Below are 22,939 nucleotides of genomic sequence, written 5' to 3'. Positions count from 1 at the left end.
ACTCCTGCTGATCACATCAAACAGCCATTCGCGCGGCTAGAATGGATCTCCGAGCCGACGATCTTAGATCGCTTCTTCTTCCCATTCGCCTGAACGACAGAGACGAAAACCTCTACAGCCCACTCATACCAGACCTTCCGATCATCCGTCTGTCGCCACATGCTCACCTCAATTTCACCGCCGTCGGGGATGAATAGAGGTGTCTGCAAGTAATCCACGTCAGCATTACTCACAAATGAAATCAAGCTCCAACAATGAGACTTGTGCCACTAGCCCCACTCACCTTCAAAGGAAACCAAATCGGAAACCAGCTAATCATCTCCTTGCTTTTCTCCTCCATCGTAACCGGATTTGTCGAAAGTTCCACAATCACACCCTCCCTCGTCGGCGAAGCATATAACACCGTCTCGAAATAACCCGCCAGGCCATGACACACGCCCTGATTCGTCGCCGTGAATGTCAATTTACAGCTGCGTACATTATGCGAATTGTCCACCCTCGCCGCGCCCGTCGCAACCATTCCATCCGGCGCCGAGCGGGCGAGAACGGCCGCGGAGATCGGATGCGAAAAGGACCATGCTTCCTGGACATCCGGCACGATCTGGTCAATGCTCTCACGCGGCGTCAAGGATGCTTGCGCCGCTGTCGGGCAGAGGAAATCAATCTGCTGTAGCATCACGACGCTGGGAAGTTCCCATTGCTCGCTGCCCGAGCGACTCAGTAGATCGGCACGCAGGCGTGGCGTCGCGATAGGTGTACAGTGTGCGCTGTAGCGCTGAGGGATGTTGATACCGTGGTCTGGGTGGAGGACGTGTTGTACGCCGTCGAGGCATTCCGGTGAGAGCTCGTTGTCGGCGAAGGAGCCGAGGAGCTCTGAGATCAGAATGTCTACTTTATCGTAAGTCTGCGCGGGGGAGCTGTCGGAAGTGGGATTCTCGGTCTGGTTGAGGGACGGCGGTCCGCGCCAGCTGCGCATGTCGGAGCGGACGACGGTGACGGATTTATTCCAGAGCGGATCCCGGTTGTTGCGGCGTTGGAGGAGGACGTGTGCGTTGGGGTTCTTCTCAACGGCGAAGCAGCGGATGGGGATTTGCGTCTCTTTGCTGGCTTGCAGCGCGCGGGTCACGAGAGGCCCTCGACCTGCGCCGACGATGGCGACGACGATCGGGTTTCCGTCGTTGACACGTGCAGCGTGGAGGTCTTTGAGGGCTTCGGCGGTGGCGCGTTTGTACCATTCGTATTTAATCGGGTCTTTCTCAAAGACTTCGTATGTGATTGATTCTAGATTATCGCTGAGTGGTTGGAGTGGTGATTGTATGTAGTCCTGATAACCTTGCCCGAAACGTTCCATCGGAGGACGTGCCGGCTGGGTATGTTGCAAGTGCCGGATGTAGCGGAGATGCGATGTGGGATCGGTGGGAGGCTGTTGCGCCTTTGCGGCTGCTTCGGCAGGGGTGGGTTCCTCGGAGGTCTCATTTTCTTCGATGTTTGATGCTAGACTGATTGGGTCCACGTCGGCCAGCAAGATCCAGGGAACAAATCGGAGACGGATAAAGTGACTGAGATATTGCTGGTGAGGCTTCGAGAGGACGGGGTAGCCCTTGGCATTACGCAGGAATGTCGTCCGTGGGTAGACTAGGAAGCGAATCGATTCGGAGTACCAGCGTGATTGCAGGTCGACAGACGGTAATTGTCTCGGAATCTCCAATGCTGTCATCGAATCAGTAGGATGTTGAGAAACCTCACATGATGTGCGGCGAGAAACGACTGAAATGCATAGACATGGTGATAGTCAGGAAAAGAAGACAACATACCCAGACTCAACCTGGTACTATAATGGCACAAGTTCCGAATAGTATCCCAAGTGACCCACGTGCCAAAAGCTTCCGGTTCACCCTCATCATCGTCCTCATCTCCATTCGGCATTTCAACGTATTTCCCACGAGCCAACTGCGATAAATGCGCCGCTTCCGTCCCTTCGAGTTCCGACTCGCCAGTCATCGGCATGAGAACATGAAGCTGCACATACGGACCCAATCCAAGTCCCTCAAGCACCACACGAGCATAGCCGATTGTGTCAGACTCAAGGAGAGGTCCCGGGACGAGAATATTGCTCACTCCACAAAAGGCTGCATAGGCGACTTCGAGATGGAAGACTTGTCTGCTGATATTGGCGATCAAAGGATCTTTACACCCTAGATCGATCCAGGGACTAATGACGCCGATTAGAGCGCTGTTGCTTTCTTGTGGCTCGAGGTCGGTGTCTTCGGGCATGAAGGAGGTGATTTCTGGCCATGCTGTCGATTCTTCTTCGGCTTTGGAACTGTCTTGTTTCGATAGGCTGGCGACGTATTCTTCTAGCGTCGCGAGGACTCTTGATTGGAAATGCGAGGTTGTGATGGGTGCCGTGAGGAGGTCATAGCCTAATGCTTGGGATTTTGCTTGCAGTTCCAAAGTCACGACGGTCTCGCGTTGGGATTCATGTTGGCCGACGTAGAGTGGGGTTGCGGGTTCTTCGGCCGGTGTGAAGTCTGTATTGGAATATTCCATTCTGGAGAGATCCGGGAGGGCGGTGACCTCCAAACGTGATGTAGAAATGCTCAAATGTGAGTTGTTGCAACGATGTTGCCCACCGCAGACTTGAAATTGTTTGTTCTCAAAGCGCACTTACGACGATACTGGAGATCGCCTCAACTGCAGTATTTCTTGCTCGAAATTGGCAGAAGTGTCTTGGCCGCTCCTCTATAAATTAACATCGCAGAAGATGTATATCGTTGACCCCAGAGCTCCGAAGTAAAGTATTACCTAAGTAAAATACTAGAGAAATCTTGGAAAGCTTGGGGTGGGAAAGAATTTCGAATCGTCCCCAGTAAGTGTGCGAAGTTCTAGTGTCAACATGTCACTCCTCTTCAAACTATTCAACACAACGTTGGCCTGTCATGTATGGCGGTGGTTCTCATGAGTAGAGATCAAAATGCTCTTGCTGAACATAGAACTGCTGTAGTATCCAGAATCGAATGTGGAACGGCAATTGCATATAAGCTACAGTATCTTCGATCGGGACATGATGTTGGGTAGGATTTGAACTATTTCCGATACTGAAAGGATAATACGAGAAGAGACATCTTCGCAAAACCATGGTTTATCAACCAAGCAGACGTGCAGCTTCGGCCTCAAGGTCATCCAACGTCTCAATCTCCCGATCACCACCGGACAGATCCTTCTTCCTCCTTCCTTCCTCCTGGAACCACTTCTTCTGCTTTTTCGCAGGCTGTTCCTCTTCCTCATCATCATCCCCATGAAGATCAACCCCACCATCGCTCTCACCATCACTGGAACCTCTCGCATCGTTAATGAAATTCGCCAAAGCATCCTCGTCCCCACCACCAAACTGAACACCCTCACTACCATCCCCATCATCTTCAACATCATCGCCCTCAGCCTCTGCCCTTTCTCGCTCCCTTCTCTTTTCTTTCTTCGCCCGCTTCTTGTCCTTCGCAAGCGCCTTATCATCCAAGTCTGCACGTTTGACCCGCTCGGCTTCCTCTTTGACGAATTGCTGCCGTTGCTCCTCCGCCGCTCCCAGAGCCTTGAAGTCATCCTCATCTTCGAGCTCGTAGAGTTGATGGGCATTCCCATCGTCGTCGAAAACCAACTTTGTACCTTTGGCCTTGAGTTTCGCCACGGCCTTTTTCGATTTGAGCAGTTTCTCGCGCCGCTTCGAGTCCAGGATGATGGGCGCCGTGGCGCCCTCGATGTAAACGGCTTTGGCACCGCCGCTCATGCTCGCCTCCAGAGCATCGGAGTCGTAGTCACCTTCGTCGGCGGGGATGCGGCGTTTGACGTGGAAGAGGTCGTCGTCGGCGACCTGCTCGCCGTCGAAATTGTCGGCGGCGTCATCGTCTTGGATCATCTTGGTGTAGTGGCCAGAGAGGATGTCTTGGTTTTGGCGCTCGAACATGCGGTCGTATTTCGTGCGGACGCCGTTGGTCTTGCTGCGGGTCTTTGCATCCTCGCCGTCTTCTCCCTCGCTTGCCTGATCATCGGATTCTACCATGGTAGCTTGCCGTGAAGCGTTCTTTTTCCGCTTGGCTTCCTCTGCGTCGGCCTTCAAAAATTTGATTCGGGGAGCACCGGGTAGTCCCAGACTGGCCGCAAATTCCTCAAGTGGGTATTTCTCGAGATGAAAGACTTCTTTGTCTTTTTGTAGGTGCAGGCTGCGGACATAACTCGCAAACGCCTTTTGTCCCAGGTACTTCAGCTGAGGGTCCTTGAAGCACATTCCCTGCAACTGATTTTTGATACTCTTCTGTTTGCCAGGACGGACATTGATCTTTTCGATGGGCACCCTCTTCTGTTCCAGTCGAGTGAGCATACCCTCCTCTTCGCTCGGCTCGAGAAACAATATCGCTCGTCCTTCTCGCTCGTATCTCGCCGTCCGTCCCACGCGATGAATGTATGTATCAGCATCTTCCGGGCAGTCAAATTGTACCACCCAATCGACAGCAGGGAAATCTAGCCCGCGAGCCACAACGTCCGTAGCAAATAAACAGCTATGTTTCGCAGAGGAAAATTTCTGCGTGATCTCCAGACGAGCAGTCTGCTTCTGCCTTCCTGTGAGGTGCAATAGAGGGATTCCGGGCTGCATGTGTCGGAACGACTCGTATACGAATCGAACTTGCTTTCCCGAAGATAAGAAAACCAGAACTTTCGACTTCTTCGTCTCTTTGTTCTGCAAAAACGACCAAAGGGTATCGAGCTTATCCTGCAGAGGTGTGAGGATGTAATTCTGTTTCAAAGTCTGGGGAGTGGCTGAAGATGCGGTTTCATGCACAGAGACGTATTCAGGCTTGTTCAGTGATAATCTGGCCAGATCCGACACTCGCTTGGTCTGCGTGGCACTGAAGAGCATTGTCTGTCGATCTTTCGGGAGATAATCCACAATCGCATCAACATCCCTTTGAAACCCCATATCCAGGATCCGATCCGCCTCGTCCAGGACCAACATCTGCAAAGAGTCCACATTGAATGCGGCCGTCTGCGAGAGGTGCTGTAATATCCGTCCGGGTGTACATACTACAATGTTCATCCTCGCCAAGGCATCCTGCTCCTCCTTCAAGCTCTTTCCACCAATCACCAGCCCTGCTGCGAAGAGATGACCTTTGCCTCCGACCTTACGCAAGACCTCGAAAATCTGAATTGCCAGCTCGCGGGTTGGAGTGATGATGAGCGCGCCGAGCCCAGCATCAGCACCCACACATTGCGCGCGATACAGATTCTCCAGAACAGGTATCACGAACGCCAATGTCTTGCCACTACCAGTCTTCGCCGCACCAAGAATGTCGGAGCCTTTCAATGCGAGGGGAATTGCCCTTGATTGAATGTCGGTGAGCGCGCTGAAGTGAGCAGCTTTGAGGCCGGCTTTGGTCGGTTCAGACAGTGGGAGATCGGTGAATGAGGCGACCTTTTGGGACGCATCGAGCTGTGCGACAGCTTCTTGTAATTTTTCTGCGTCGACATCGTCGCGCTTTCGTTTTGGCGCATTGAAGGTTTTGCGTGGACGGGTTGGCTTTCCTCCTCGATTTGTAGGAGTTGGCGCCATACTTCTCATGTATGCATCTCTGTAAGCGACAGATGTGAAATGTGCTGGAACCTTTTTCTTGAAAGCCGATTATGTCAGGGCAGCAGCTTCCGATAAATTTTACAGGTCTTCACATGTTTCGTCACCTGCACGCTGCGAAATTTCGGCCCTGGTTAGTAAACTGTTGGCGGGATTAGTCAGTGCTGACAGGCTGCCGACGAGAGCGAAGGTGCCTGACACTGGAGTAGCCAGGTCGGTGTGCATTGATGCTTTACTTGTTTCATGTGCTGCAGCGTCTTGAATGATTATAGAAAGCATTTCAAATCGTTCGATCACGGCATCACAGGATCTATCAATCAAAGCCTCTCGTAAAGCTTCAATAGAGAGTTCATTGACGTTGGGGGCAGTTAATAAGATTCGTTCGCTTCCGAAGTTCTTTCGCCGTGAGATCTCTACACGTACGATTGAACATTGGAGAAATATCCTCGATCTATCGTAAATCCCCTAGTCATGTCGGAGCCTAGTTTCACGATCCATTTGCCAACTGAACAATCCGCACGCTTCGAGATGATCTCGCCTGCATGGTGGTGGGTAATAACGGCATTGATTCAAGGTTGGCGCCACACAGCTGGACTGCAACAGGCGCTGATGACTTCTCATCGACGGAGCACTCTTTTGACTGAAGGTCGGCCCTCAAATTACAGAGGTGCGCGTAGGCTGGTATATAGTCACGAGGCCAGCGCAAGGAAGGTCAATCAGTCGATTGGGAGCATTTGCTAAGGTCTCCCAATCATCACCCCCTCCTCTCTCATCCATCCCGCGCGACTTGATCCAGCGGCGTCAGGTAAGGCATACGTCAGTACAAGTGAAGAGGAGCAGGATGCGGAGACGATTCCTGCCGAAGCACAGAATCAAGCATTGTGTGATGATGTACTGTGCGTGCGAGCTTGTCGTTGTTGTAAAGTCCGGAGGAGCATTCAGCCGCAATTCCGAAATGGGTGTCAACCACCACTGCCATCATTCCCACCACGACGCACAATTCCTCCGCCCACTTCACCCCATCTTTCCGCTCCCTCTCCGGACTGTAACCAGTCAAATCTCGTGAAAGCGGTGTGCGTGCGTGCGTGCGCTGCGAGCGGAAGTGATCAGTGATCTTGGCACGACTGCACTACCGTATCATCTCACATCGCACGTTGCATATGCCAATGTCTGGGGAGAGATTGGAAACAGATATGCCAAGCTCTTGGGTTTCGGCCTGTTCAACGGGTCGTGGAGTCTCTGGCAAGAATCGCGAGGAACGATCGACGTAGTGCGCAACGACAGGGCATGTACAATACCGCGCGGCTCAAGCAAGCAAGGATGAGGGAATCGGAGGGATGAATGCCGCGTTGGTGCTTTGTGCGATGCTACGCTTCCAAGCTTTCTCGCAGTTGTAGAGTCCGTGTCCTCCAAGCATCATTCGATCCCTCGAGTAGATAGATCTACACCCACAATTCCAGCTGTGTTTCTGGCGACAGCTGCAAGCTTATCAGTCCTGCTCCAGTACCCACCGTCATCAATCACACCATTGATCGTCTGGGCTGGGCTGGAGACGGTGAAGTGATTAATATGCAATGCAATCATCGGTCCTTCTGCACAAGGACGCAACGATGCATGTTTTCTTTCGAGGGGTTTTGCGGGGAATTGGCGCGGAACGTGGGGAGAGGCGTGCACGCGCGCCCGCCCACTGCCCGTGTAACAATAATGTTCATGCAGGTCGTCCGGGGTGGGTGGTAGATGTGCCCAGTGCCCTGCTTGGCTGGCCACGAGCCTCATTTTACACTTTACAGGAAAGCACTACGCGATAGGAGCCTTGCGGCGGAATCTGGGTTTGGCTTGGGCGCAAAGACTGGTGGGTTGCAGGAAATAGGACAGTGGGTTGATCGGCGTGGGTCTATAGATGTGGGCGAATGGGCTTCCATTTTTGGGCTGCTGCATGATGATGCTAGGGATTGTCGATGTCGATGACGATGATTTTGTTGATGCATTAGCTATCCCCAGACCCAAGGAAGAAAGCCTCGATGAGGCTGCTGGTCAAGAGTCTGGGCGCACACCACACGCATCGCAGAGATGACTCAGTAGAGCCGCGTATCGACCGGCAAGACTACTGCACGTCCGAGCAGATAACTGACAGCTTCGTGCATCTCCATCTTGACTCTATGCTGTAGCGATGCGCCTCAGCTGACGACCCGCATACGGCTGTGAAGCTACAGCCTGTCGATGGTTTGGTCTAGGCGGAGCGACATGCATTCCATCAGCCCCGGACGGAAGGACAAAGGCCAGCGAAACGCGGGCGGGAATACTATAGGGCAGATTTGATGGAGTTGACAGGGCAGAATCGATGGAGTTGACAGGACAGAACGTGGTCAGGGTCCCTCTCCATCATTCATTAGCTGCTTCGCTTATCAGCACCCAATGCGGTCATTGTCTGTCGTCGACGTCGTTCGCCCCAACCAAGAGAGTAGGTAGGTAGTAGCCAATATGTACTATGTGATTGTAAGGTAGTATACATGAGTAGTTGCTTCTGTTCATGCCATTGCTTAGTGTATCGTGGTCTCCGAGTTATTCTCCGTTTACTATTGCCAACAATTCTATCTTCTGATCATCACATGGAAGAAGAATCCATTGCACAACATACAACCCCCATAGTGAAACATACGACATACGTCCTGGCAGCCACGCACAACAGTGATCGACGGCACGCCGCGAGGATCGTGGGAATACAAGGATTACCTCCAAGACATTTACAAGACTATCCAAGACCTTCCACTGGAGGAGAGGCGTGTTTCATATATAACGACATTCCGCCAATCCTCCTCCGGTCGTGTAACATCTGCCTTGCTGTGTGGATACTTGAACTCAGCTGCATTTCTTTCAAGATTTGAAGCAACGATCTCGAGATAGAGACGGAGAGCAACTGGTCTCGTATCTAGAAGAACAGCTCTCAACACTAAGCGAGTTGAACTAGGAACTTCCGATCGCCGAGTGGCTCCGGAGAAGACGGAGTACTTCAAACCAGACTCATAGCGGCTTTTCTGCGTGCTGTGTCACGGTACGCCTTCTCGAGGAAACATTTGAAGAGCAGAAGAGCTCTTCCAAGCAACGACACAAGACGAGTGACAATCCTCCTGTGATAACACCTCTCTCCAAACATGGCCTGCACCATCCTCTCGATGCCACTGGCACCTCACGAACTCTCCTTGCCACAAGAATTCCTCCCTCTCTTGCCTCAAGATATATACCACAGCCAACAACCGAATCTCAGCAATCCACAAACAACCACCCACCAACTGAAATCATCATCACTGTCATCAAAACTCTCCTTCCTCTCCCTCCCACCCGAACTGCGTAATCAAATCTACACCCTCACCCTCCTCAGCGCCACCCCGATAACGCTCCCCTACGCCTACCAAAATCAGTCCTTCCGCGAACCCGCATTGCTCGCAACATGTCAAGCCATCCGCGCCGAAGCCACCCCAATTTTCTACGGCGGCAACGTTTTCGAGGCACCGAGCCCGGCTGCGGCGTATTCCTGGCTTGCGAAGCTCGAGAAGGGCAAAGTTGCGCTTTTGAGGGAGTTTCGGCCAGTGGACTTATGTTTGCCGGTTTTAAGGACGGCTGCTGTGGCGGAGGATGTGGTAGAGAGGCAGGATGGAGAGGATTCATCACGAAATGATGACACAATCGAGGACACCCCGCGACCGCGATCTTCACCTCAGCAGTCTCCGACAAGTACGCAGGAAGGGAACGTCTCACAACCCACAACTCGATCAGCATCCCCTCCTCCCATCTCACCTTCGCCCTCAGCAGCCTTCCCGCGCAATATCACCTCGACCCAAGCCGAGATCCACCACCGTTGGTTCTCCGCGCAACGCACCAATATTAACAAGCTCGTCTCATTCTGCGGCAAGGGCGCACTTGCTCCCGAGGCCATTCGTGTTCCTGTGAGGAGGTCCTGGGATGGTGAGAAGGTTTGGGTGGGCATTGTGGATATCGAGGGGTTTGTTGTGGTCAGGGAGAAGGCGCAGACCCAGCAGCGAGTCGGGAAATGGCGGCTGGAGTGGAGGGATGAGGATGGGACGTTGGTGGAATAAAGAGTCCTCGGTGGGCTGGTGGGCATGACTTGGTGTTAGTACTTCTCTTCGGGAGCTTTTGAGGGTTTACTTTTTTTCCAGCGATTGTGGGATTCCGTTTGAGCGTGGCGCGGTTTTGTATGGTTGAGGGAAATCTCCTGCTCCTTATCATGAGAGATGGCTTGATGCTTCTTTCCGAGATGCTTTTTAATGTGAGCGTAGACAACACTGACATTTCTGATCTCTTCTTCACTGATCGTTCTCATCATGCCTCTTGTTTCCAAAGCATTCGTCCTGTGAGATGCTACATCCAGACTGTGGATGGCTAACTCTCCACGAAGCGCAGCGTGACCAATAACGCTTGTAGTGCTTACGCCCTGATGATGAAATAACAGAGTGATGGAGCAAGCCACTCAGTAGCAACAGAGTCTGCAATCTGCGAGAAGTATTCTGAGCAACGAGCAATGTGAGATCTCAACCGAAGCCTCACTGTATTAGCAGCGCGAGCTATTGATCAAAGATCTCTCCATCACCCAAGCACCTTCAACTTCTTCTTCCCCTTCTTCCCCTCATCCGTCGCCTTTTTCTGAAAATCCCTCCAGGAACCAACTCTCTGCTCTCTCGTCTTCTCCCAATTCTGCTCATGCTCCCTCTTCCTCTTGCGCTCCGCAAGTTCCTCCTCCTCCTTGCGCTGCGCACGCCCCTCCTCCTGCATCTGCGCCCTGCGCTGCCGTTCCCTCCTCATCTCATTATCGCGGATGACCTCGTAAACTTTCGCCTTCCATGCCTTCATGAAATCCTCGTCGGGATCTTTCACCTCCTCGCTATCAACCGTCAACTTCCTCTCGCGAATGAGCAGCATTCGCGCATCGGCAATCGCTTCGTCGAGGAGCGCCCGCTCTTTCTCGTCCAGCAGCGTCTGGTAGGCTTTCGCCAGCCGGTCAAAGGCATCTTGCGCGTAGGGGTTGGAAGCGTTTTTGTCCGGATGCACGAGGATGGATTTTTTGCGGTACACCTTTTTGATGTCTTCGTCGGGGACTCCCGGTTGGAGATCTAGCACGTCGTAGGCGTTGCGTCGGAAGGCTTTGCGGATTCGATCGATTTCGTCGTCTTTGTTGGCTTCTTTTTCTTCTTTTGCTAGGATGGCGAGGAAGTCGGCGTCCGAGGCGGCGGCTTCTTTTGTGAGGTCATCGAGGTTTTGGGTTGGTTCGGCTTTGGAGTTGCTGGGTGTTGTAGTGGTGGTGGTCTCTTTGCTTCGCGACCAGGAGTATTCTTCCTGCTTAGGCTCCGAGTCTGCCATAGTTGCAAGATCTTCCAATAATGTGATGATCAGCGACGTGGAAAATAGAATTGTGAGTGCGATAATCGCAATGTCATGGAGCTTTTGAAGGTCGCGAGTCATGCAGCCAAGTGGAGGCGGCGATGGCGTCGCATGGTTCACTACCGCAAGTGTGTACCGATAGCAAGCTATTGGCGCGTTCAGAAATGGAGTACTTGCCGAAATCGTTATTCGCAAACAACACAATGTCAATCATTATCCTGGACGTATCGCCGTCGATGGCAGATCGGCGCTGCTCATGAGCTTTTGACCGTCAATAATGCAACAATCTCGTCAATCAAAGCGGCCGACGCCTGGCCGGCAGCATCGACACAGATGCAGAGGATCTTGATCGAGATTCGTCGAGTAGAAGGCACGAATTTTCCACGATAAATACGGTTCACACCCCGTGTAGCCTCGAATATGGCTCGCGAGCCATCATCACCTTCAAGGCCTTGCTCGGTCGTCCTCCACAATGATCGAGTCTCCTCATGTGAAGTGCTTTGCGGCACCGCACTGATGCAAGTCGGAGAGTTGGCTCATCTCTCTGTCGCCGGGATCAAGACAATTTTGATTGTGCCTACCGGCCGAGCAGAGAACTCCGATGAGGTTTCTTTGCACGTGAATGTTGCGGAACGATACGGTTTCGGCAATCGCGTTCGTGGCACGATACAATTAGTGACAGATGCAGATGATGCGACAGCTACCCATGTCGAATTGCTCTTCCGAGATCAGCATCTCACTCGCGCAGATATGTGGCAATTGATGGGATGCCTCACACGAACGGTCATCTATCGCGGCCAGACTGTCAATCCTCTTGGAACGGGCAGTGCTGAGGTCATTCATATCTATCACAAGGGACAAGAAGTCGATTCTGCCTACGTCTCACATCCACAAACAAAGCCGATCTTTCGAAGCGGAAGTGCGCGATTCACTCTGCTCATTGAAGTTTCTAAGGAAATGCTTGAAAATTGGAGCAACGGAGAATTGATGCATGAGAGGCTCGTCAACGGCTTTCTCGACGAGCTTTTCGGTCGCTGGCAGCATTTCAAGGTCAAGCATCAAATATCTATAGTTTTGTTTGGACGTACAGTCAAAGACCCCAAAGATCCGCTCCGGAGTGAATCCGCCGAGGACTCTTCCAGCGATTTCTACCATGTTTTAATTTCAGAAACTTCGAGCGATTCGTGGAGGAAAATCGCACGCAAGCTTCGCCGAGCCTTCCATAGAGACAGTTTCCCACAATCCCTTTCTCTTGCTGCGGAGAGCAATATGCTCGAAGCCATCAATCTGGCAGCCATGGACTTTTCCGATGAGCGAACTGACACACACCTTGGAAGTACGGGCACTTCCATCATCGCTGTCACCGCTGGTGCAGGGCTGTTCGAGACAAAGCATGCAATCTTGAAGAACACGACAGAACTTCTAATTGGAAACAGCGTCGGTGTGGACATTGTTGCGCTTTCTCCTAAGCCAACCCACCCAGTGCCCTTGTTCAAGTACAGTAATCAGGGTGTAGACGAGTACGCTCTCCCGCATTGGGTCGACATCTCATTCTGGAAGGGTCCAAATGATCTCTCAACGTCATCATGGGAGGCCGACGATTTCTATCGTCCTTCCAATCGGATTGCTTTGCCTTTGTTACAGCAAGTAATGGGGCGCGACGCGCCATCGGACGCCATGGAAAACCACGACGATCAAATATTCCAGAAAGAAGCTCCCGTAATTGTTCTTCAGAATCCTATACGTCACATGGCCTCCAATCAAGTCGTCTCAAGCTCTCTCGACACTGTGAAAGATGAAAAGTTTGCGCCTATAATACCAAGACATTTGAAGACCCCCGGAAGGATCAGACAGTCTAGCATATCTACCCGCAGTAGATCTTCGAGCAACGTCTCCTCACCCTCACAGCTAATCAAAGATCCGCTCATAAGAGCTATGAGGGAGAAGGTGCCTCTGCGCCCCCTCTTATCAACGAATCGTAAGATCAGCGTGGGCCCAAGAGGTTTGGCGGTCTCGAGAGGCGCTGCGAGTACCGTTCTGAGCACTGATCATGTGCAACATGAGAAGGAAGCCAGTACAATTTCTCAACCTGTCTCGATTGAACCATCAGGGATTGCTAAACAGATCAGAGCTACACTTGCTCGGAAACCGTCTAGCATGAGCCTCGCTTCGCACAAACTGAGTGACCCAGATCACAGCACTACCTCAAGACCTATAGACATCGTTGTAAATCAAGAAACCAGTTCTACCGAGTCGTTGGACGCGGCTTCTGAGTTCCGCAAAGGCATGGCGAAGACTACGCTTGAGGCTACGATGGAAGATGGCTCCTCCCCAGCGACAACGCTCAAAGCTGCAACACTGCTGGGTTCAGATCGAGATTCTGTCAGCGAAGCTCTTGACATGCTTTCTCCCTGGGTGGTCTTGCTTAACCCTTGTAACCCACGAAGAGACAACATGCGCGTCGCCAGTCAATATCGAAAGTGGCAACATATTTTCCCTCGAGAAATTAGCTCTGGGGCCTTTAAATGGTCTTCGATGTGCTTGCCAGGTGCCTTGCCGCTTACGGCGGAGTATTGCCCTTCTTCAGCTGAATTGGACAGCCACTATGAGAAGGCTTTCCGTCGACATATCGTCTCGGATGATGGCGCACGCAATCTCCTCGAGCGACTCATCGATGCTCGGCTGATTCATGGGTTCCAAATCGTCTCTATCACGAATAGCGGGAGCGATCGCACATTTCAGAGTCAAGACCGACCCATCTTGCTAGTCTTGGGTAGAGTATATCATGAACTGCAACGACTCTCTGACGTCGAGATACAGGTCGTCGAATACGAGCCTCGTACGCCGGTCGGTGGGCTCGGCTTTGAAGTCGAGCGTGAACAAGCAGTGTATCGACCAGTCATACGACTCCCGAGCGGGCTGGTGTGCAAGCCAACTATCGTGCCGCGGTCATCCCTTCCTTCCGACGATTGGGCGCTGTTAGACGGACATGTTCTTGGATCTTCTCAACTTACGTTGACGAGCGCTACCTCAAAAATCCGTTTGGTACTGATACCTGCCGATCTCCCTCGTCATGAATATGGTGCTTCCAATACAACGCGAGAGCTGTCTGAAGACGAACGGCGTATTGAGGGGATCCAGCGACTGACTCAAATCTGGCAAAGGCAGCGTCACTTCTCCGATGAGGATCGTCAACATCAAGTCTCGCTCGCGAGAATGGACAACAAAGCCTTGGGCGATAGAGATCCGAATCCACTGGCTATTGAGTATCACACGCGTGATCCCAGTGCTGTGGTCAATGCATATGGTCCTATTTTGTCCAGTCATATTGAGGAAGGCGAAGTTCTAACCCCTCTTTTCGCCGAGTCGGAGAGACATCACAGCAGCAATTTTGATGTGACCAAGTTAGTCAAGCAAATGCAAGAAGAGCCACCGTACGGTGTAGAGATGCGCGATCGTCGATGGCTCGCGGTGAACCACGTCAAATGTTTCCGCGGCGATGAGATGACAACCTGGCTGCTCGGCGTTTTCAAAGATCTCAAAGATCGCGAGGAAGCCGTCGCGGTAGGCAACGAGCTCATGAAGCGCGAAATCTTTGCTCACGTGCGTCAAAAGCATGACTTTCGTGATGGACACTATTTCTACCAGATCACCAGCGCATTTCGCACGACCGATTATCCGGACACGAGAAGCGTGTTCAGCAAAGCTGCATGGCGATCAATCCCTTCTACACCAGGGATAGAGTCGATCACATCTCCATTCATACGACCGGTCTCCGTAGATCCAGGAGCTCAAGCAAAACTTACACCTCAGCTTGGGACGGGAGATAGGAAGGATCTCTTGCTCAGCCAGGTCTTGCAATACAACGTTGATCCTAATCATAAATCCGAACATGCACAAATTATCGACTTGCATTACGACCGTATTCACAACCCGGACAATTGCTATCATATCCAATTGGAATGGCTTGGTGCATCAACCAAATTCGTGCAAGTCGCAGTCACTCGTTGGGCATCTCTGGTGGAAGGCTACGGGTTGAAGCTCGCACAATTGCCCCTCGAAGAAGCCTCTAAGTGTCACCTTAATCATCCATTTGATCAACCTCAACATATCCGGCTCGCAGTCCGTCCGCCGGAGAGAGGTCTGGCGACACCTCTTCTCGAACCGCAAAGCATCGGCTCGCGTACTATCGAGAGTCACAATGCCTACTACAAGGCGATCCTCCGCCAGAATGATTTCGTCCTCGATCTCGAAGCCGCCTCGGCCTTCTCCACCAAATTGCCCTTGCGCTACTCCTGGGGTCCGCTCCGCTACGTCCACACCCAATTCATCCACCGATCCAGTCTCGTCCTCGCACAGATCTACGTCCCCCACGAGGACAGCGAAAACCAATCCATCGACGAAAGCGACAACAACGCCGTCAGCATCCTTGTCCTCCCCAACCTTACAGCAACACGAAAATCCGGCATCGCAAACACTACCACCAACACTCCTGCCGGCATCTCAAACACCCCATCGGAATCCGCCGAAGAAATCATCCGCCGGCTCCGCGAATTCTGCGCCGATGAAAAGGCACTGCGCGCGGTATACCAGGAGGCTTCGGAGCGCAGGAGACGGCCGCTGCAGAGCAGCCCGTCAATGAACACGGTATTGGCGACGGATTTGGATATCCCGCCTATGTCGCTGCCGCCTCATTTGACGCATCGGACGGGGTTGCGATATATCGGGTAGAGAGACATTGTACATAATAGAAAACCAATTTCTGATATGAAAGGCGTTGGTGGACAATCATTTTGATGAGCAGCAAATTTATGTGCATTTTAGAACATATAGTGTAAATTTGCTATCTATTGTAGCATATTACTCGACATTTAACTCCGGGTTTTGGCCGGATTTGGAGCTTGCGGAGCTTTGAAAGCACAATATGACGCTTGACTGATGAACAACGTCAGCATTCGTTCGGTCCCCTCACAGCGCTTCCAGACGATTGGAAACACCAGCTTAACGTTACAAATAGCCGCTTAATTGTACAGTAGTCATTGAGTTTGTGAGAACAACCTAGAATCAAGCTCACATTCTCTCTCTCAGTGTATATATAGCTATAGCTCTCGTCCATCCTTCGCGTTCCAATATCACCATCAACAACTCCTTCGTATGTTCAGAAGTTTCCCTCGTCTTGTTGCATCTACCAGCAAGACTCGAAGTATTATCACCACCAGCTCTCCCGCAATACCATCACGATTCAACTGCACTATCAAACCAAGAACTTTTTCCGCAACTACTTCTTCGAGAATCATGGCTTCGGTAAGACTCACACCATTTCAATTGAGAATATCATACCGCCGGTACACGTCTGTAAAACAAACCTTCACCCAGCATCATCAGCGTCTTGAGAGCTGTTCGGTGCCTGCCAGCTTGAGCCACAGACGACTCGTTTCGGGGAGTGTCCAAGCCCGCGTCACGCAATTACTCTCACTGACAGGTGTCGGAAACATAACAGGATAAAAAGGAAGACAAGATCACCAACTGGGTCGATCCCAAGGACAAATCCGGAGAATTCAAGCGTCAAGTTTCGCAATTCCGCAGTCAAATCTCTAGCGAGCCCGGTGCAGAGTTCCCGGCAGAGAAGGATCGTTATCATCTTTGTAAGCTTGTTTCGTCTCAATTGTCGAGTTCAAATGCTGACTGGTGCATAGATGTGTCATACGCATGTCCGTGGGGTGAGTTCAGACATCGACAGCTTCAAGATCCTATTGGCTTTTGCAGAAACGGCATGAACTAATTTCTTATCGGCAGCTCACCGAACTCTGATCGTGCGAAAGCTCAAGGGTCTGGAAGAATTCATTCCGTTCACCTCAGTCCACTGGCATATGGGTGAGAAAGGTATGTCATCTCCATGAAGCGCGCATCAAACGAATCTTGAAGATCCGTGGACTTACCGACTCATCTACCATCCTCAGGCTGGCGTTTCTCAACCTCCTCCGACAACGAACCGGGCGAGAATGTCACTGCCGACCCTCTACACCCAGACTTCACTCATCTTCGGGACGTCTACTTTTCTGTCGAGCCGGAATATAGCGGACGCTTCACGGTTCCCACGCTCTATGACAAGAAGCAGAAGAAGATCGTCAGTAACGAGTCCAGCGAGATCATCCGCATGTTCTATACTGCCTTCGACCATCTTTTGCCCGAGCAATACAAGAAGGTTGATCTACTTCCAGAGAACCTGAAACAGCAGATTGATGAGACAAATGAATGGACATACAACGAAATCAACAACGGAGTGTACAAGAGTGGCTTCGCAACGTGAGTAACGAGCGGTCACCATACTTTTCAAGTAGATTGATCGGAGAGAAGCTGACTTCTATTACTGCACTTCAGTACCCAAGAGGCGTATGAGAAGAACGTGACCACACTTTTCAAGTCACTCGATCGCGCCGAAGAACATTTGGCCAAGAACGCAAACCCATTCTATTTTGGCGACAAGATCACTGAGATCGACGTGAGACTCTACACAGTGAGTGCCTCCACCTCTCGGAGAAACGAAGTCGCCTGTGGTGTTATGAGCTCAAGCTGACTCACTCGATCGCAGACCATCATTCGCTTCGACCCAGTCTACGTCCAGCACTTCAAGTGCAACATCCGCGACATTCGCAGTGGATACCCAGCACTCCACAAGTAAGTCCTCTTTGTATTTGTCGGCCACCATCCTCCCAGCAGAGAAACCATTTTACTACACTCTCGTCGGCCTTTGTGTATCCCCGTCAAAGTATCGTTCTGACTTTCTTCGCCTAGGTGGCTCCGCAACCTCTATTGGAACTCCGCTGCTTTCGGCGAGACCACTGAGTTCACTCACATCAAGAAGCACTATACCAAGTCGCACCCACAAATCAACCCGTTCGGAATCACCCCTGTCGGTCCCGTGCCGGATATCCTGCCAGTGGAGGAGGAAGTTGTGGCTGCGAGGAAGTAGGAGGTGTTGACGATGTAAAATTGGCGCTGGGGTGCATTGGCCTTGGTTAAATCCGGGTGAGAGGCAGATGCATCCCCTGATTCGAACTTCGTATATAGGACCTGCAAATGAAGTTGGAGGCCACCGATGTTATGCTTTGGGCGCAGGACCCAACTTCTGTAACGCAACAGCCTTGTTGTCGGGTCTGCGTAATCGTCGTCGTGGTCTGTCGTCAAAAACGAATCATCATGGGCCATCCCAAGTCATGAAATCGTGGTGTCCAGTAGATATCCAGTCTTTCATCTGGGCTCGAGCGGAATGTTGTCGATGAGCCGCACAGGTGCAACGTCTCCACCTTGACCCAGCACTTCTCCAGGCTGAATCTGCTCAAGTGGAAGCATCTTCACCGCGCCACTTAGAACCGCTCCTTTCCGCTCATCCACCGCCTCAATCTCCTCCATAGTATCCGGGTCGGCCAATGAGATGTAATCCACCTCAAACAACGCCCTCTGTTCCGGCGCCAATGCATCTTGTTCCAACGCAACTTGATTCGCAACATTCCACGCCGCCGCCAAAATCTCATCACGGCTCCTCTTCCCAGCAACATACGCCTCCTCGGCAGCCCTCAGTGCCCGTGACAACACCACTCCAACCGCCCTGCGTCTCGCACCAAGGTAAACATTCCGACTACTCATCGCCAGCCCATCCTCCTCGCGACTCGTCGGCACAATCATGACCTGCGTATCCAAATGAAAATCCTTAACCATCCTCCGAATCACCACCGTTTGCTGCACATCCTTCTGCCCAAAGTACACCCTCTCCGCCTGCACCAGATTGAACAGCTTCATGCACACCGTCGCCACCCCCCGGAAGAATACCGGCCGACTCTTCCCTTCCAATATCCCTCCCACCGGTGTAATCTGCACGAAACTCCCCACCCCGTCCTCTCGCGAATCCGGCGGTAGCGTGGGATACATCGCCTTCGTGCTCGGCGCAAACACCGTATCCACCCTGCCCATCCCGGGCGTCTCCGCGAGCTCCGCATCCAGCGCGCGTAATTGCGCGAGATCGGATTCCCAGGTCTGTGGGTATGTGCTGAGATCTTCGCTCACGCCGAATTGCGTCGGGTTGATGTAGATGGAGACGAAGACGCGGGCGTTTTCGGCGGCGGCGGCGCGCACCAGGCTGATGTGGCCTTCGTGGAGGGCGCCCATGGTGGGCACGAGGCCCACGGTGAGGTTCGAGCGGAGGAGATTGCGGCGATGGGTGCGCAGGGTGGGAATGTCCCGGATGATGTGCATGAGGCGGTAGTCGACCATTTTCGTTGGTGGACTCTTGGGTTTGAGGGTGGCTTTTGAGGAGGAGAAGCGGAGGGATGACAGGTTGAGTTGACGGGAGAAGAGGCGGAGAGTTGTGTGCGCGCCAGTAGTCACTTGAGAAATGATTGTTTGCATTGGGAGGAGCTTGTATATCATGGGCATAGTGGGAAAGTTGTCTCAGAGAAGGAAGTCGAGAATAAGAGGATGTTATTGCGAAGTCATCTTCACGCAGCTCGATGGCTTCGCTTGCGGGTTCTATCAGTATGACTCGACAACGCTATGACTGCAGCAAGTGCAAATTTTGTTTCTCGTATCTAAACTGGTTGTGGACGTGAAGGAGTCGTGGATGGATTGGTGAAGATGTGTACGCTGCACATTACATCACTTTTGAGAATTCGGGGGGGTTGATGGCCCGCGGCTGCCCGCGTGCAAGCGCCATTGGGAATTTGTTTGACCCTTTTGGGTTGCACTCACTCGGCCGCTCTCGGGATCCTCCAAACACTCTCATTACACTGATCGACAACAATGTAAGTATTGGTCAAGGAATATATGAAGAGGACTCGCAGAGCTCGCAGAGGTAATTACAATCATAAGGTTATCCATTCAACATTATATATATTCATACTCTATCGAGCAATAATCATCCAGCCATCAGATTCGTGCTCGGCGACACATCAGAAGGACCATGTCCTTGTCGTACGTACATCTGGTCATGTCCGCCATTCGGAGGAGGATGTTTCAACACCTCTCGAAAACGCGATATAGTCCTCTCAAATTAGCAATCTCAATCACGCCCTTCAACAACGACTTGGTCGCCACCAAACGTGTCTTGAACGCCGGGAAAAGCACGTTCTCCAGAGCACGATGGACCTGTTTCCTCCTCTCCTCGAGCGCTGTACGAGATCCATCGCCGAGATCTTGGTCATTTATTCCAGTAATCACCTCTTCACCATCCTTCCGACTTGGCGGGGGTAGCAACGACTCGGGGACATAGAAATCCGCCAACTCCCTTAAAAAGGCATGGAAGCACGCGCGCTCATCCGTCCAATCGACATACGGTCCAAGACGGAGTAAGAAATTCGGCAATTTCGCCATCGAAGGCATATAGCCTTTGACCATCAACGGGATTGAAATGAGATGTCCACCATCCTCAGAGACCTCGAGAGAGAAGTACTCCGAGAGCATGTCACGGCGGGAGGAAATCTGTTCGAGCACTGCCGGCGCAATTTCCTCCCAGGAAATGTCATTCGGCTCGGGTTCTAGCTCGCGAGCTTGAGATACGCCGATCGAGAGGAGTTTTTGAAGGTCGAGGGGTGGCTCGAAGCGAATGGAGCCGAAGTTGCCGAAATCTGTCAGCCCGAGTTGGTAGAAGTATTCGGCGCAGACGAGGCCGTAGTCGACGAGAAACAATTTGACGCCACTCTGTACGGCTGCTATACGTTTCCGATCATCGACGACGCCGACGAATGTATGCTGGGCGAAAGTCTCGGTCAGTTCGTGATGCATGTTTTCGCGGACGACGGCACGGAGTTCTTTTATGGTTGTGAGACGACATAATATCGGCTCCTTGTCAATGTACTCGTAATCAATTCCGTCGATTGTAGGCTCGCGAGGGATAGCGGAGGGGAAATCAGCTGGAGGGAGCATGCTAGTAATCTTTCGTGTGCGAGAATCTGTTCGAATGAGATTGTTCTCGTATGTTTTCTTCGTAGCAGAGGGCGTGGCTACCATTCTTCGCAGATCCAAACTTGGACTGACGGCACTCTCGGGAATCGATTCGACTCGTGAGATGCTTGGTGTCTTGCCTCCGCTGAGCAGGCTTTGGGTCATGAAGGTCCTGCTTGTGTCAACACTACCAAGCTTTGATGCGATCTCCTCGCAAATCAACTCTATAATCTCATCCTCATTCAGGAAATTGACTTCGCGCTTTGTAGGATGGACGTTCACATCAACACGAGCCGGTTCAATCTCGATACTCAAGTAGACAAAAGGCTTTCCCCCTTTAGGCAGAAAAGCCGCATAAGCCTGCTCGACCGCTCTCTTGACAGCCGTCGACTCCACAGAACGATGATTGATGAACAACAGTAAAGATGTCCGTTTCGAATTGTAGTTGGCATTGCTGGCAAGACCTTTCGAACGAAAGCCGTATTGTGAATTCTCAACGTTGACCTCAATCAAATCATTCGCAACAGAGCTGCCGTGTGTCATACGAATACGATCACGTATACTTGCGCCGGCAGGGACAGAAATGCCTGCGCCAGCCTCGCCATGCTTCTTACAGGAGAAGGCCACGCCTTGACAATGGACGGCGTATTTCCCAACGACCTCTGCGATCTTGGCATACTCCTCACTGGCAGACCGGAACGCTCTTCGGCGGGTTGGAACGTTGAAAAACAGGTCTTCGACTGTAATTTGTGTCCCCTGTCGCCCGGCACAGGCTTTCGGATCTGCGCTTTGTCCAGGTTTCGCAGGAGTGAGTTTCCCTCCAGCATAGTGCGCCTTCCATGCGCAACTCGAGTCAGCGGTCTTCGTGGTGACGGCGAGATGAGCGATATGGCTGATGCTTGCGAGGGCTTCTCCTCGGAATCCGTACGTTCCGATTGATTGTAGATCTTCAAACGCTTTCAATTTGGACGTCGTGAATCGCTCACATAGAATGGGCAAGTCATCTTTACTGATGCCGCAACCATTGTCCGTGATTTGCAATAATTTCAAGCCGCCCTCCTTGACCACAATGTCGAGACTTGTTGAGCCGGCATCAACGGCGTTCTCTATCAATTCTTTGAGTGCGTGCATAGGGGCTACGATGATCTCGCCTGCAGCGATCTTGTTGACGACATCTGGGTCCAAAGCTCGGATCCGTCGTGGCGGTTCGAGTGCGTCCGCTTTTCTTTTGATGCCATGAGGATGAGCTGATGGAGACGCATCGCTCATCACAGTATCTGCCGCTTCGTTGGAGGCCATATTGTCAAGATCTTGTCATTTTAATTGCTTCAGCGCAAGAGCACGCATGGTGTGATAGGTTGGATCACTCCGTTTAGGGTTGAGCAACCCTAATATCGGCATCGATAAGGTGTATCACGAACGACAACATGGCTGCCCAGGTGATTAGCAAGGTACCTACTATGAAACGAAGTGTGTCTAACAAGGAGATAAACAGGACACAGTACAAGCGTAAGTAAGTCGAGACTCTGCTTCAACGTGATGGACCCCAATTGCTGATACAACTAGGATTGGTTGGACCCAGTCTCTCGAAGTGCATACCCACTGAGCTCGTGCGATGAAGGTTGTAGATAACAGTTTAAAGCACAGTCTCCTCGCACAACGACGCACCAGGATCCTCATCTTTCAAACCTGGAATACATTGCCTATTCCATGCTTGTTCATTTCCTACTTGTATGATAAGTACAACCTTGTACACCTCATCACTTCAGCCGTGATGCTCCCCGTACTCCGAGTGAAAGGGTATGATACAAAAAAACATCCCACACAGTCCCAGTGACGCATCATCAAATACGCAATGACCAAATTGCGATGCTGCGAAACGCAGCAAGAACGAGTGACACCCTGTCGTGAGTACGCAGATTGAATGAGAGTTGGGTTTTGAGCAATGATTCAACTTGCTGGCATCGCCGTTCGTCGACCCAGGCAGCA

The 22,939-nt window shown here is 51.8% G+C and overlaps 8 protein-coding genes across 8 annotated transcripts; 3 read left to right on the top strand and 5 right to left on the bottom strand.

The window, feature by feature from the left end:
- Positions 1 to 11: 11 nt before the first annotated feature.
- K489DRAFT_389606 (Skb1 methyltransferase) lies at positions 12 to 2,550 on the bottom strand (the record flags this gene model as incomplete). The annotated part of the gene is made up of 3 exons (XM_033606525.1): positions 12 to 203; positions 284 to 1,710; positions 1,815 to 2,550. 3 exons carry the CDS (start codon positions 2,548 to 2,550, stop codon positions 12 to 14), a joined length of 2,355 nt encoding a protein of 784 aa, XP_033458842.1.
- A 459-nt stretch (positions 2,551 to 3,009) lies between these two features.
- K489DRAFT_381806 (DEAD-domain-containing protein) lies at positions 3,010 to 5,703 on the bottom strand. The gene has a single exon (XM_033605214.1). The coding sequence runs from the start codon at positions 5,600 to 5,602 to the stop codon at positions 3,146 to 3,148; it is 2,457 nt and encodes an 818-aa protein (XP_033458841.1). The 5' UTR covers positions 5,603 to 5,703; the 3' UTR covers positions 3,010 to 3,145.
- Positions 5,704 to 8,772: 3,069 nt separating this feature from the next.
- K489DRAFT_411217 (uncharacterized protein) lies at positions 8,773 to 9,714 on the top strand (the record flags this gene model as incomplete). Its single annotated transcript, XM_033607786.1, has 1 exon — positions 8,773 to 9,714. The coding sequence occupies one exon, from the start codon at positions 8,773 to 8,775 to the stop codon at positions 9,712 to 9,714; it is 942 nt and encodes a 313-aa protein (XP_033458840.1).
- Positions 9,715 to 10,222: 508 nt separating this feature from the next.
- K489DRAFT_395366 (DnaJ-domain-containing protein) lies at positions 10,223 to 11,093 on the bottom strand (the record flags this gene model as incomplete). Its single annotated transcript, XM_033606841.1, has 2 exons — positions 10,956 to 11,093; positions 10,223 to 10,916 (listed from the first exon to the last, which is right to left on the bottom strand). Exons 1-2 carry the CDS (start codon positions 10,991 to 10,993, stop codon positions 10,223 to 10,225), a joined length of 732 nt encoding a protein of 243 aa, XP_033458839.1. The 5' UTR covers positions 10,994 to 11,093.
- Positions 11,094 to 11,180: 87 nt separating this feature from the next.
- Positions 11,181 to 15,945, top strand: K489DRAFT_381802 (uncharacterized protein). The gene has a single exon (XM_033605213.1). The coding sequence runs from the start codon at positions 11,435 to 11,437 to the stop codon at positions 15,743 to 15,745; it is 4,311 nt and encodes a 1,436-aa protein (XP_033458838.1). The 5' UTR covers positions 11,181 to 11,434; the 3' UTR covers positions 15,746 to 15,945.
- A 7-nt stretch (positions 15,946 to 15,952) lies between these two features.
- K489DRAFT_389603 (cell wall biogenesis protein/glutathione transferase) lies at positions 15,953 to 17,987 on the top strand (the record flags this gene model as incomplete). The annotated part of the gene is made up of 8 exons (XM_033606524.1): positions 15,953 to 15,976; positions 16,515 to 16,659; positions 16,711 to 16,734; positions 16,811 to 16,897; positions 16,975 to 17,320; positions 17,396 to 17,531; positions 17,607 to 17,692; positions 17,810 to 17,987. The coding sequence occupies 8 exons, from the start codon at positions 15,953 to 15,955 to the stop codon at positions 17,985 to 17,987; spliced, it is 1,026 nt and encodes a 341-aa protein (XP_033458837.1).
- K489DRAFT_381800 (Nucleotidylyl transferase) lies at positions 17,810 to 19,628 on the bottom strand. Its single transcript, XM_033605212.1, has one exon. The coding sequence runs from the start codon at positions 19,445 to 19,447 to the stop codon at positions 18,266 to 18,268; it is 1,182 nt and encodes a 393-aa protein (XP_033458836.1). The 5' UTR covers positions 19,448 to 19,628; the 3' UTR covers positions 17,810 to 18,265.
- Positions 19,629 to 19,877: 249 nt separating this feature from the next.
- Positions 19,878 to 22,264, bottom strand: K489DRAFT_381798 (DNA mismatch repair protein MutL). The gene has a single exon (XM_033605211.1). The coding sequence runs from the start codon at positions 22,247 to 22,249 to the stop codon at positions 20,024 to 20,026; it is 2,226 nt and encodes a 741-aa protein (XP_033458835.1). The 5' UTR covers positions 22,250 to 22,264; the 3' UTR covers positions 19,878 to 20,023.
- Positions 22,265 to 22,939: the final 675 nt, after the last annotated feature.

The sequence above is a fragment of the Dissoconium aciculare genome, assembly GCF_010015565.1.
Source record: "Dissoconium aciculare CBS 342.82 unplaced genomic scaffold K489scaffold_8, whole genome shotgun sequence".
Lineage (NCBI taxonomy): Eukaryota > Fungi > Ascomycota > Dothideomycetes > Mycosphaerellales > Dissoconiaceae > Dissoconium > Dissoconium aciculare.
This window is presented reverse-complemented; position numbering and strand designations above follow the sequence as displayed.

Bases quoted from the DNA above. Each gene is read 5' to 3' on its own strand.
- K489DRAFT_381806 (XM_033605214.1), bottom strand. From the start codon at position 5,602: ATGGCGCCAACTCCTACAAATCGAGGAGGAAAGCCAACCCGTCCACGC.
- K489DRAFT_381800 (XM_033605212.1), bottom strand. From the start codon at position 19,447: ATGCCCATGATATACAAGCTCCTCCCAATGCAAACAATCATTTCTCAA.
- K489DRAFT_381798 (XM_033605211.1), bottom strand. From the start codon at position 22,249: ATGGCCTCCAACGAAGCGGCAGATACTGTGATGAGCGATGCGTCTCCA.
- K489DRAFT_381802 (XM_033605213.1), top strand. From the start codon at position 11,435: ATGGCTCGCGAGCCATCATCACCTTCAAGGCCTTGCTCGGTCGTCCTC.